Below are 14418 nucleotides of genomic sequence, written 5' to 3'. Positions count from 1 at the left end.
GATGCTAATGTCAGTGTTAAGTTTAAGCACATCTAAAGTTTATGAAATTGTGCTGATTTCTGTAAGGCATAAAGCAGTCCTGTGGGGAGGTGTGGCTGTGCTCAGTTGGTGTGTGAGAAAGCTGAAGGCCCCCGCACAGCACACAGGTCCCTCCCATCCTCGATGCGGGACCAGCTTCTGTGCAGGCGCGTGTCCTCAGTCTTCCAGTGGCTCAGCCACTAGGTCAGGATGCAGAAATCTCAGTGCATTTTCCACTTGTATTCGGTAACACGCTTCCACACAGGGGCAAGGAACAGGCACTGGCTGAAATCAGCACCAAGACCAGTGTCTTTCAGAAGAGTCTACACAAGGAGTCTGATCATGTCTCCCCTGTCTCCTCATTATAGCAAGAAAAATGTTCCCAGCTCACAGTTGGGGTAAGGGAGAGCTAGTGACAGACACGACATTCTTGGGAAACTGTAATTCAGGATCCTAATGGGTCAGAGTATCCCCCAAGGAACTTCACCAGCATGCGTATCATGGTGAATTGGGGAGATATTGATTCCTACAGTTACTGGTACTAATAGACAAAAGGATTTGCTTTCTTAACAACAACCACAACAAGAATACTGGTCAAATTTATGAGGAATGCACTTGCAAACACGTTTCCCAAGAAGCAATAATCTTTGTCACAAAAGGCTTTCTCTACCACATAGGTACGGCAACATCATCGCCTCACTCTGAACTGGAAAGTACAGGGGCGATTCTGGATGACAAAGAAGATGCCTACTTCACAGAAATCCGAAATTTCATCGGGAATAGCAACCACGGCAGCCAGTCCCCCAGAAATGCTGAGGACAGGTATAGCTGCCTTTGGATTTCTTAAAGGAGGGTGCTCTTTGATTGATATATATATATATATATATATATATATATGTATGTATATATGTGTGTGTACACATATACATATATATAATATATACACATACATATATACACACCCACATATATATATATAAAATGCAGATCTATCTATCTATTATCTATCTATCTATCTATCTATCTGTCATACTGTTGTTATTCCTGATACCAGTGGCTAATATTTATTTATTGCATGTTAAATGGCACATTGTTGTATCAGAACAGGCTGTATGTGTATACCACTTTACAAATATTAGTTAATTTAATTCTCACCATAATCTTGGAGGGAAAGTGACTATATTTTTCAGTGAAGAAATGGAGATGTCAAAGATGATGGCAGACAATCAGTAGTATGAAGTAGTAAGAGCAAGTAAGATACTCATTATATCCACATTGTATTTTGATATAATAAGATTTACACAATGCAAATGAGAAGGTATTAACAAAAGATAACCATTTGGGTCCTGAGATGCTTGTTCAGATTTTCTAGCTCATCAGTGGAGATTCTGGAGTCTGGAGACTCCAACATCTGGTTTCAGCATGTCTACACAGAGGACTGAGAAGTTGAGTCATCTGACTTTTCCTCTCAACTCCTATCAAGCTACTTTTGTGAATAATTTATACCTGATAAATTGCCATGTTTAGAAGTATAATTAACAAATAGGCTTTCTTAATTATATTGGCTTTTCCATTTGGTTTATATCCATGAACTCTTTTGTTCTTTTACTTACTCTTTCATTTCTTAAATAACAATTTCATCTATTCAAGCTAGACAGTTGGCAGTGTATCTAAAAACTAACAATCTATGTCTGTGAAAAATACTTTTCATCATTCTTCAATGAAAGAGGTTAAGAGATTATTTATATATAATGCTGACTAATAATGATTTGACTTTTTCTGGTCACAGATTATTTTACTATATATATATATATACACATACATGCATAAATATATATATATATATATATATATATATCTTTCATTTCCAAGATTGTCTTATGTGTTAATTTTATGTTGGAAAATCAAAATACTGAAGTTATACTCATTTTTATGTGGAAAATGATGGGTTATGTTACTGTTGTTCAATCTCTCATAAGCTAAAAAGTAATTACATATGAAATTCATACATGATAGTTACAACAAGGTTTCTGAATAAATATGTAGATAAAGTAGAGCAAGGTAAATGGGAAGATAATGAATGCCACAACATTTTCTTCTTCAGTCTGTCCCCTTTCTTTTTTCTTCTTTGTTTCTCCTTTCTTTTCCTTCCCTTCCCTTCCCTTCCCTGCCCTTTCCCTTTCCCTATCCCTTCCCCTTTCCCTTCCCTTTCCCTTTCCCTTTCTCTTTCCCTTCCCTTTCCCTTTCCCTTCCCTTCCCTTCCCTTCCCTTTCCCTTCCCTTCCCTTTCCCTTCCCTTCCCTTTCCCTTTCTCTTTCTCTTTCCCTTCCCTTCCCTTCCCTTCTCTTCCCTTCCCTTCCCTTCCCTTCCCTTTTCCTTCCCTTCCCTTCCCTTCCTTTCCTTTCCTTTCTTTTCCTTTCCTTTCTTCTCCTTATTCTCCTCCTCCTCAGACTCTTCTTCTTCCTCCTCCTCCTCCTCCTTCCTCTCTCTCTCTCTTTCATAATAGGATTTGATCTCAGAATCTCCTCTTTCATTTTGCTTGCTTATGGCCAGTGCTCTACCATTTGAGTCACACCTCAAGCTTGGCTTTTTGTTGGTTAATTGGCAATGGAGTCTGTAATATTTTTTTGCCGGGGATAGCTTTGATTCTGATCTTCCAGGTCTCAGGCTTCTGAGTAGTCAGAATTATAGGTCCATCCACCAGTGCCTGACATTTAGTTTTATATCTTTAAAAGTAGGAGACTTCCAGTAGATATTCTCTAGTTCAAAGCATTTATAATTACCAATTTAATTTCAACTTTTAAGCAAAATTTAAATTCAAATTGTGCTTATTTTGTTAATCATTTAAAAGCCTACATGGCTTCTCTTAGTATTATAAATGTTCTTGAATGTATTAAATTGTGATTCTAGTGTAATTAATCTCTTATTACTTTTGAATTGTATATTATGATCTTTCTAAACATAAACAAAAAATTACATATGACTTTCTTCCCTTATGTTATTAGGTATAGCTTATATTGTAGTTTACTGAGTAAACTACAATATGTATTTGTGCAATTACACTGAGTACATTTTCTACATTGGTGTTTCCTGGAAAAACAACAGACTTTTTTCTCAAAACAACATTGGATATTATAGATACATATAGTAACAATCTGTGATCAGAAAAAAAAACAAGGATCCTTAAAAAAACAAAAGCCAATACACACAGCTTGTATGGTGGTCTGTTCCTGTAATTCCAGCTACTCAGGTTATGGTTTGAAGTCAAGAAAGAAGTTAACAAGAGTAACAAATTAACCAAGTATGGTAGCAGATGCCTATGGTCCCAGCTATGTGGAAGGAATAGATAGGAGGATCGTGATCATAGGCCATCCCTGGCAAAAGTATAAGGTTCTGTCTGAAAAAATAACTCAAAAGCAAAAGGGATTGGAGTGACAGTATTACTACCATTGTACAGCCCTGATTTTAAACCTCAGTTCCGCCAGAATGGAGAACAGTGTACAAATAAGCAAGCTCACCACAAATATCACCTAGAAACAGGAAATAGCAATTAAGATATTGTGTGTGTGTGTGTGTGTGTGTGTGTGTGTGTGTGTGTGTGTGTTGATGCTGTTGCCAGTGTTACTCAGGTCTAAGAATTTTCTAGAAATAAATTCTTTCAAGTGGGGATACTTAAATAATAACTGGGTACATTATTTAGAAAACTATTATGCACTGTTTAAATTATATAGTACAAAAATCATTTATCAGACATGATAAGAAATCAGAGATAGATTGTTTTTCTATTTCTGCCAGAACCTCCACTTATAACTTGAATAATCATCCAATTATTTTGTTTTTCTTTGCTCATTTGTGAAATCCTATTATTTTCCCAAGGTTGCCATAAAGCATAAATTATATTTTAAAAAATTTCCTCTGTAAGGATTAGAAATCGAAACTACTGTTTAGGAGAGGTTCAGAGTACTAAAAAAAAAATGCCTATTTAAAGAAACAGCAACAACCAATGCAATCACTGATTGAAACTTTCTCTCATTAAAAGGATGAATGGCAGTCACTTTAAGGATGAAAAAGCGTTGGTGACCAGTCAGAACTCAGATATACTGGACGATGAAGAAGTGGACGATGAGGTGCTATTAGATGAGGAGGATGAAGACAACGATATCACTGGGAAAGCCAGCAAGGAGGCAGTGATGGGAGACTTACATGAAGGAATCCCTGAGGATGATTACGAGGAGGCCAGTGCGCTGGAGATGAGCTGCAAGACATCCCCAGCCAGGTGAGGGCCTTGGGTGACTTTCCACATGCGGCTGGGGCAAAGCTGCTTGTGCTTTGTTCCTTTCTCTCGCTTGGCATTTCCAGCAGGACAGTATTTCAGCCCGTGAGGAATTAAAAGTCGAGTCACCACACAGGGTCCATTAGTTTTTCCTCTAGGAAAATATGGAGGCCAAGCATAAATACGGCAAACATAAAGACTTCAGTGTTCGTGGGTCTCTGATGTATGCTCAGGCAGAAAGGATAAGTAAAAATTGCACAAGGATGCTGTCCCTTCATTTTAGTCTCGTACTTACGAGACCCAAAGAAAAGTAGAGATTGGCACATGATCTAATTCTCTCAATAATGTGGTGTGCCCATCAGTTCCATAGAGCAACTGATAGAGATGAGCAATGGGACAAAAATTGACCAAACTGTGGGTCTATTTTGTTTTTTTTCTGAGGAAAATGTGGGCTGACTTTTTCCACAGCTAGGTTTACTGTAAATAGAAACTTGAAGTGTATGAATTTGTTTCCACACATTTCTGACTTAAGATGTCAGAGACTTTATCTCAAATTCATACTTTAGTTATTAAAATATGAAGAGCAACAGATTATAGTATGTGATATTTGTGAATATTTTAAAAATCTAACAAGTGGTGCATGTTGCTTTGACACAGCACAGACAGTGTGAAGTTTGTCAGCTGTTTAGATTCATATGAAAGTGATTTGATTAGGTTACAAACCAGAAAAGAAAAAAAATTCTGTGCTTTTCCATTGGTTCATTTTAGGTATAAAGAGGAAGAATATAAATCTGGACTTTCTGCTCTAGATCATATAAGGCACTTCACAGATAGCCTCAAAATGAGGAAAATGGAAGATAATCAATATACTGAAGCCGAGCTGTCTTCTTTTAGTACTTCCCATGTACCAGAGGAACTTAAACAGCCGTTACACAGAAAGTCTAAATCACAGGTACATGTTTTGCTGCAGTATAGCATCATGATGACATTGTGCATGAAAGTGTACATTGCTTGGATGAACAAAAGAAGATATTCCAGAATATTCTAGAATAATCTAGAATATTCTAGAATCCAAGCAAATTTAGCTGCTTTGCCCACAGTGTTCTTGTCATTATTCTGACTCAAAGAGATAACCAATATAGCAATAGATTCAGCTGCATTTGGCACACAGTGTCACTTCTGTGACATGCCCTATCTTGTACTAATCTCTCTTTCATCTTACGTTTTCCTTACATTTCCTCTGTATTGTCCACAAGGTTTGTTTTCAAAGATTTATGTGTTATTCCAGAATTTTCTAATGACATTTTATGTGCTTATTTTCATCTACCCAAGTATGTGTTAAGATTTTTGAAAAGTGAATTATATTTTTTCCTATGCTATATTGATTTTTTTTTTTTTTGCCGATATTGGTTGTGGGGCTGGGCCTGTGTGCTGTTCCTGAGCTCTTTCACTCAAGGCTAGGACTCCACCACTTTGAGTTATAGCACCATTTCTGGTTTTCTGGTGGTTAAATGGAGATAGGAGTCTCACAGACTTTCTTGCCTGAGCTGGCTTTGAACTGTGATCCTCAGCTCTTAGCCTCCTGAGTAGCAAGGATCACAGGGGTAAGCCACCAGCACCTAGCTGCTGTAGAGAATGTTTATGTGTTGTTCATTAGTAATTCATCCTATTATAGAATGTAGGAGTAAAGATCAGAAATGAAATGAGTTCATAAGATCTGCACCAACTTGTTGGCAAATCTGAAAATAAAACTCACTTTAGGGAATGAATGGATGAAACCCAAATTCATTGAGGTCTGCAGCATTCCACACACAATACAACAATTAAAAGTGAATCTATTTTAGGATTCATAAATTCCAATCCAAAAAGCCTCAGAATAAACCAAGTCAGCACTTTCTTTCTGGCGTCTCCATTCCACCAAATTCAGGCCGACTAAAAAGAGAAGAAACCCCTTATGATTATATCTTAAACACATTGGCCGAATTTTTTGATCCACTTAGACTATTTTGGAGGTGGCCTGACATATCAATGCAAGCATAGTAAGTTGTACATTTAGAAAGTATTTCATATTTGTCCGTTGTTCTGGGTTGATCTTCAGAGCAAACAGTGTGTCAACCAAGGCGGAGAATAATATAACTCTTTAAATAACTTTCAACTTAATAGAGATTGCAAGATATTATGCATGGTACTTAATATTAGTTGTGAAAAGGCCATGAGTCTTGGAAGTATGGCGTGTAGCTCAGGTGATTTGGGGACATTTCTTACAGGCTGTGGATGGCCATTTCCTCATTGCTAGAGAAGCAGTTGAGAGAGCTATCTCTTTCATTCCTATGACTCACCGGAATAATGACCTTTTCTTTTTTCTTTAAAGCAAACAAAGCAAAAGTAGATGTCTCTTTTACCTTACAGACATCCATAAAATGTGGCCGTTTAAAAAAAAATCCTTGACTTTCCATTTCTCTTTCTTAGCTGATCAGAGATCAGTGTTTTCTCTCTTAAAGTTATTTTAGCTATTTAGTACTTTTCATTGTAGCACACAATACTTAGAAGCTTCAGACACTGCCAGATCTGATACAAAGCAAAAGGGCCCGAGAATCCAGAGAGAAGAGGTGTGAAACACAGATCAGTAGGGTTTTTTGACATGGTATCCCTGCCAAGCCGGGTTTACAGTAAGCATCAAGAAAAAAATAGATGTATTTTATAATCCTAGTTCTTATTTTTCTTGTTACTTCAACATTTGTTTGTAAATGTGGAGGTTTTATGCAAATTGGCATTATTGTGAGGCTCCACCTGTTCAGTGGTTTTCTGTCAGTTATATACTGGGCTCTGATCTTTGTGCACAATCTGCTTTTGTTGTTGTTGTTGTTTGGCTTTGGCTTTGTTTTTGTGCTGGTCTTGGGGCTTGAACTCAGAGCCTGGATGCTGTCCCTGAGCTTTCTTTGCTCAACATTAGCACTGTACCACTTGAACCACAGCTTTACTTCTGGTTCTTTTGGTGTTTAATTGGAGATAAGATTCTCACAAATGCTTTTACCTGGGATGGCTTTGAACTGTAATCCTCAGGTCTCAGCCTCTTGAGTAGCTAGGATTATAGGTGTGAGCCATCAGCACCTGGCCCCAGAATCTGCCTTTTAATTAAGCTTTTTTTTTTTTTCCTGTCCTGGGGCTTGAACTCTGGATCTAAACTCTCAGAGTTCAGGCAAGTATTCTATACTTGCCATTTTCTAGAATTTGAAGGTTCAGATACTTCACTCACAGCATTTATATATTTACTCTCTGATTTTTAGAGCAATTGAATCCAAATCATTGATGAGTACAACAGAGGCTTTGTTCTGCATGGAGTTTTATCTTTAAAAAGCCCTGTGCTACAAAAATTAATATCATAATAGACACTGTTGGTGGAGTCACACTGAGTTAGGCGTTTTTGATTAGAAACTACAACAAGAAAAAGACAAGAAGGTTAGAGACCAGGACTCACTTTGGGCTAAAGAATTTTCTTTACATATATTGGGATCAGTTTTGCTAAGATCATTTTATAATGCCTTTGGCTTTTGATCTGTGAAAGTGGGTACATAAGCAGAAAGGATAATGGAAGTTCGATCCTCACTTAATCCTCATTTTCAACACTACAAAGGATCAGGACTACTATGTTCTGCTGTGACGTGGATTCTCAGGCCCAAACACAGAGCACATGCTAAAGCACTATCATTCGTGAAGTAGCTAGGTGATCGTGTTCAGGTCCAGAAGACCAATTGCGTACATAAAAGTCATATGTGTACATGCAGAGCAATGACCCAGCAAATCCAAACGAGCCTGTGGGGGCAGAGCTTCTGCCCCAATGCCAGGACGACAACAGAAACCACAGACCCGGCCACATGCCTCAGCACGACTCCCAGAGATGAAATTCTGCCCAACAACAGAGGCATTCTGCCTTTGTTTACAGACAGTGGAATGTCTTTGGCAGGAATGCAATGATTCCACTTCAACAGCATTTTGACAAGCAAGTTTAGCAATGGATGAGCCCCACGACAGCAAATCAGCAGTGAAAAGTTCACTCGCAAGTCAGGACCAAACATTTCATTTGAATATTTTCCTTGGCTGTAGAAGGAGGATCCATGGAACAGTGATTTAGAGCTTGACATGGTAATAAGCAAGGAAGAGCACCTTCTACTGCGAAAGAGGGGGGCCGGGCAGACCACACTTCGCATAGGACATTGCTGGGTCTGTACTTTGTTTGGTTTTGGCGTGACTAATTTGCTACAACTGAATGCTCGAGGTCTCTGGGTGTCAGCAACGGGTGTTTCAAGCATGGAGAAGGCGAGAAAAGTTGGGCAGAAATCAGTTTCGGTTCCGCATAATTTGGTGACTTTGGGGAGGTGATTTTTACCTCCAATGCTGAGACAAAGTACAGGAGTCAGAGCTCTGTCAGGACAGGTCTATATTCTGTGAATGTGTGTGTGTTCACTCATAAGCATGCAGAAGCATTGCTGGCGAGCTGAGCCTATGTACATTTACTTATGGTCAGACAAGAAGGTGACTTTTTCCCAACAGAAGTGCTATAGATGCTTCGATCAGATGATTATTATTTTTTGTCTCATTTTGTAGGATATGTCACATTTGAAACCTCCAGGAACTGAAAGTCAGCAGCAATTGCATGTTACTCTAACAACAGTAAGAAAGATACACACACACATGTGTATATATGGTATGTATATATATACCATACATATACCATGTACATATACGTATATATACCAAACCAAATATACCCTTTATTAAACTCAGCCAGGCCATAAGCTCCTGTTCAGAGTCCTAGCTCATTGCGACATTCTTCAACAGTATTTTTCAAATGAAAATTGCTCTTTTTCCAATGGCACTCACGGCGTCTTTCCTTTCCACCGCAGGCGTATGCTATGATGCTGTCATTGTCTGACAAGGATTCTCTTCATTCCACATCCCACAGTTCCTCCAGCATGTGGCACAGCATGGCGAGGGCTGGGGCGGAAGCCAGTGCCATCCAGTCCATTAGCCACGTATGACGCTGTCAGGGTTCAACCAGAGCGGGACCAAGTCCAGCGGTAGCATGGCTCGTTCACGTGGGCTCCTAACCAGACTGCTGAGCAGAATGCCTTAGAAACCCAAGGGTCATTCATTAAAAAGTCTGATGACCTTAAACTGAATGATGAACGAAAAAGAAAAAGAAAGAATGAAACAAAGAAAGAAAGAGGAAGGAGAAAGAAAGGAGAAAGAAAAGAAAGGAAAACTATTTATTCTCGATATTCTCGTTTTGCACAGCAAAGGCAGCTGCTAACTTCTGCAGGATCAATTTGACTAAAAGGATTCAATAAAAAACCACTGGGCGGAAGTTCACCCCATGCTTGGGTGTTGGGGGGCTGAGAGGGGCTGTAGGGATGACCCTACGGGTAGGCAAGGAATCCTTCTTTGTATAAGGTCACCTGACCTGATTGGGAACAGTTGCTTTAAATTGCAGTTTTAATGTGTTTTCTTTCCTTTGTTAAAATTTTATGTAACTTAACTTTTTGAAAATGGAGGTAGTTGGATGAAATGCACAGTCAGTGATGATAGAAACTAGTACCAGGAGTACTCGTTCCCCCCTCCCCCACCTCCTTGACTTTGGCCTTCTTCACTACATTGTTTCAAACGAGGGAGAAGAGAAGGTGGACACTACGGAAGGTCAGGCTCCAAGAGATTAATCGATGAAGTAACCTGCTCGTCACCATACCACTAATAAAACAACATTTGCCAAATCCTTGTCATAACATCTTAATTTTAGACAATCATGTCACTGTTTTTTTTTAATGTTCTAAATTCCTTTCTTTGTGTTGTGTGTATCATGTATTTATTTGTTGGCAAACTATTGTTTGTTGATTAAAATAGCACTGTTCCAATCAGCCACTATTTTACAATGTCCCAGGCCCGCCCTCGCTGAGTGGAAGGGCGCGGGTGACACGGCCTGGTGTTTGGCTTTTCTTAACATTCCTTTTTTTTTTTTTTTTTGGTTGTTGTTGTTTTTGTTTTCCTTCTTAATGAAATAAATATGAATAGATGCGACTTAGTTTTTGTAATACTGAAATCGATTCAATTGTATAAACGACTATAATTTTCTTTCATGAAAGCATGATTCTTCTGATTAAAAAAAAAACCTGTACCCCATATTTTATGCTGATCGTCTGCAAGCTTGTGCGATGTTATGTTCATGGCAACCCTATTTGTAAAATGAAGTGTCCCCGACCTTATGTTAAAAAGAGAATAACAGACTGTATCCAGTTCTCTGGCCCTTACTGAGAAACCAGATTTGTTTTCTTTTCTTTTTGTTGTTGTTGTTTGTTTGTAATCTCATTTTGAAATAATCGGCAAGTTGAGGTACTTTCTTCAAATGCTTTGTACAATATAAACTGTTACGCCTTTCCGTGCATTCCTATGGGAAGAGCAAGTAAAAAATAAAGACTTACAAAAATGATGAATCTCCTCTTGTGTGTTGTTTTCCCTTCTCACGCAATTTTAGTTTCCATTTGGGATCCAAATGATTTAAAGATATGGTGTTTGAAACCATGATGACCCAACAGATACGTGAATTTAAGTATATCTGTATTGTTTTAAGATGACATCAGCGATAGTTCTTGGCCTGCAATGAGTCTTGCTCGTTATTTTGAACTTTGTCTGTGGGTACAAAATCAAAGACCGTGTTTAGGAACCTCTGCTCAGACCTCAGTATTTTCAGCACCCATTTTAATTAGGTCAGAGAGCAACCCACTGTTTTTCTACAGGATTTTACACAGTGCCGAAGGGAGCTTTCAGATTTTTGTTCTGTGTGTGTGTGTGTGTGTGTGTGTGTGTGTGTGTGTTGCTAGCAATAGAATTTAGGACCATGAACATGCTCTTGAAGTGTTCTACTACTAAGCTACATTTCCAGTCCTTATTTTTGTTTCCAATAATACACTGTGAAGTAATTCACAAAAAAGGAAAGTGTCTTTCAACTTTACCATTTTCATTTTAAGTTTTTCTCCAGATACATGGTTATAATCAAAACATGGTTATAATAAAAACATAAACATCATTTTGTGCTTGTTTTCCTATGTCCCCCAAATAAAATACACATATATATGCTTATGTTTTAGTATATACACTCATTAACATATACACACATATAAAATATTACATAGTCATGCAGATTCTTCAAAAATATTTAGAAGTTTGATCTATAGTTTCTTCAGGAATTTCACTTTTGGAAAAATTTGTCTTTTATCATTAGCAAGGGCAAGGGCATTTTAGTTTTGAAGCACTTAACTGTGGTTGCTTATATATGCAATATACTGAATTAGAATATGGTAATTGTTATTTTTAGAGATTAATTCTCTGGTGTAGGAGCAATTATGCATTCTTTTTGTTCCTTAAATATAGTTTGCATTAGAGGAGGACTGCTCTAATTTTGGCTCTAATTTTGGTTCAATAAGTCCTAAAGAATAGAAATGGGTTTGCTATATGGATATATGTCCAGACTAATCCTCTTTCCTTTCCTTTCCTTCCTTCCTCCCTCTCTCTCTCTCTCTTTTCTTTCTTCTTTCCCTCCCTCCCTCCCTTCCTCCTTTCTTTTTTCCCTTCCCTCTCTCCCTGCTTTTCTCCCATTCTCTTCTTCTTTCCTTCTTTCTCTTTCCTCTATCCTTTTTCACTCTGAGTCTCTTTGTTCCTTTTAAACCACCATATTAGACAGATATGACATTATTTCTAAATACTTATAGTGTAGGAATTAAAAGTATAGCATGCATGTACTGAATTATTTTTTTAGTAAAGGGTATACACAGGATGAAGTATGCTTAAGCTATAACTCTGTGACTCAGGAAGGAAAATACAAATTGAAGATTTAGGATTTAATAATAACATGTTTAAGAAAGTGAGGATGTGGAATGTGTTGTACTGATTTCTTCTTTTAAAGACGACACCTACAAAATCAGAGGCAATTCAGATTCTCCTAATCCTCCCTGCAACTTGTTAAGACTTTGAGCATGATACGTCAGTGTTTACCATTACTCTTGAAAATGCCAAAAAGGGATTTGGGCCTTTAGAGTTCTATGTTTTGTTGTTCCATTCATTCTTTTCCAGCAGCACTGCAGGATCCTGGGGTAGACAGAAGAGCCAGTAAGATGCGTGCGAGGCAGTCTGAGACTTGGGAACCAAGGCCTGGGTCTGAATTCTGTCCCTGTGATTTACCATCTCCATAATCTTGGGAAAGACATATACCTTCCCAAACCTCACCTGTGAAACCAGGATAAATAATGCTGCTCTTGCTACAGTGGTGAGGTTCTGTGGATGTAAAAAAATCAAAATAAGGTCAGGGAAATCACTCAATGGTGGAGCGCTTCCTACCTACGGAGGCCCTGGTTTTGGTCCCTAGAACCTCAGTCATAAATAATCTTTCAAAAATACTTGTGAAACTTTTGCAAACAAAGACATTTCATCATTTTCTTGTGAAGCATTTAATATTTGTGCATGTATGTGTGTGCATGCACACATATCTGCATACTCATGTATACAGACACTACGCTAGAGAAAGTTTATGCTAGACCAGTTTATACTATGCAAAGGTGGATATAGAAGTTCCATACAAAAACTTGGAAATGTTTCTTGTCCTCCCTTCCTCCCTCCCTCCTTTCCTTCCTCTCTCCTGTCCTTCCTTTATTCTTTCCTTAAAACAATCCTTTTGGTGCCGGGTTTTGAAGCCAGGGCTGCCTAACCACTAAGTATGTGTCCTACCACTGAGCAGCACCCTGAGCCCTACAAATGTTTCTTGAAAAATAGATTTGAACAAAAAACAAAACCCAGCTCATTCCTGTGGAAAAACTTGTAGCACTTACACAATGATTTTTCTCTAATCAACAAAAATTATATCTACTTATGATTCAGTGTACATTGATCTAATTATGTAATGTGGGATAGATAAACCAACATGCATTATGCCATGAACTTTCCATGGTAAAAGCATATAAGATGTTCTTTAGCAATTTTCAATTACATGGTATATTTTTATTTATCATAGTGATCAGGATGTATATTTGATTTCTTAAAGATTTTTTTCCAGTATAATTTTGAAAGGTCTTAAAAACTTCAAAAAACAGTTATGAAACTACATTCTAAGAGTATTCTAAGTGCATTCATCATTCTAATTTCAGATAATGACAATCTACCAGTCTTATTTCTATACATGATGCATGAGTTATTCATTTAAATGCTTGTTACATGGGTAGCATGCAAAAGGGGAGCATGGTGGTACACATCTATAATCCCAGTACTAGGAAGGCAGAGAAGGGAGGATTACAAGTTCCAGATGGGCCTGGGCTTTCCTAGTCAGACCAGGCCTTACAATCTACCAGAGCCATCATACTGATGCTGTGTATATTCATTGTTCACTGAATCACAACAGTCTCTCAGCCAGGCTGCTTTATCCCTCTTTCTCAGATGAGGAAATCAGAGCATTGAAGAACTTGGCTGGCTGGGAGTGGAGGGGGCACTCTTACTGTCTCAGAACTCTTGGTTCAGGCATAGCTGACAAGAAGCCAAAGGGGAATGTTCTCAAATGGAGGAAGTATGCCTGTGTGGAGAGGGAGGTGTGGACTAATCACGAGGGCCTAGAGACGTCTAGGCGGCTGACTCTTGGCTGTGAAGAGTTTGAAAGGGGGGTGCTAAGGCCTGCTTCCCAGGTTTTTAAAAATTCAAATTATGTCAAGTCAACAATACTGGCACTTTCAAAAGATTCAAAATGCTTTCTTAATAAAGGCCTTAGTCATTTTGTGTGCAAATTCTTCGCTTCCTTACCCTTGGCGACAAAGATTTTACCCCTACGCCTCCATTTTGACTTTAATGTGGAAAGACCGAAGGCCTTTCTGAAATGGTTAGCAGACTCATCACAAAAGAAAATAAATGGAAGAGAAAGTGGCTTCGTTTTCTCCAGGTTTCAGAGAAGTACTGATGGAAAGAATGTAGGTGGAAATGGAAACCTGCAAGAAAGCTTTGAAGAAAGATTAGAAAGCTCTTCCCCAAGAGACTGGAGTTAGTATTTGCTAGTTCATTATTTATTATTTTGGTATAACTGTATATATATAATATATAGAG

At 38.2% G+C, this 14418-nt stretch overlaps 1 protein-coding gene across 8 annotated transcripts in view; it reads left to right on the top strand.

Annotated features, from left to right (window-relative positions):
- Window positions 1–10771, top strand: part of Mecom (MDS1 and EVI1 complex locus) — a 585775-nt gene extending 575004 nt beyond the window's left edge. For 7 of the 8 annotated variants that reach the window (XM_013016248.1, XM_013016244.1, XM_013016241.1 and 4 more), the window contains 4 exons: window positions 696–840; window positions 4057–4293; window positions 5059–5242; window positions 9195–10771. In XM_013016248.1, the coding sequence (XP_012871702.1) occupies window positions 696–840; window positions 4057–4293; window positions 5059–5242; window positions 9195–9329 (701 nt within the window). In that variant the 3' untranslated portion in view covers window positions 9330–10771. The remainder of the gene's footprint in view (window positions 1–695; window positions 841–4056; window positions 4294–5058; window positions 5243–9194) is intronic. The other variant, XM_013016245.1, reaches the window with a different exon arrangement.
- Window positions 10772–14418: the final 3647 nt, after the last annotated feature.

This window comes from Dipodomys ordii, unplaced genomic scaffold (assembly GCF_000151885.1).
Source record: "Dipodomys ordii isolate 6190 unplaced genomic scaffold, Dord_2.0 Scaffold30, whole genome shotgun sequence".
Lineage (NCBI taxonomy): Eukaryota > Metazoa > Chordata > Mammalia > Rodentia > Heteromyidae > Dipodomys > Dipodomys ordii.
This window is presented reverse-complemented; position numbering and strand designations above follow the sequence as displayed.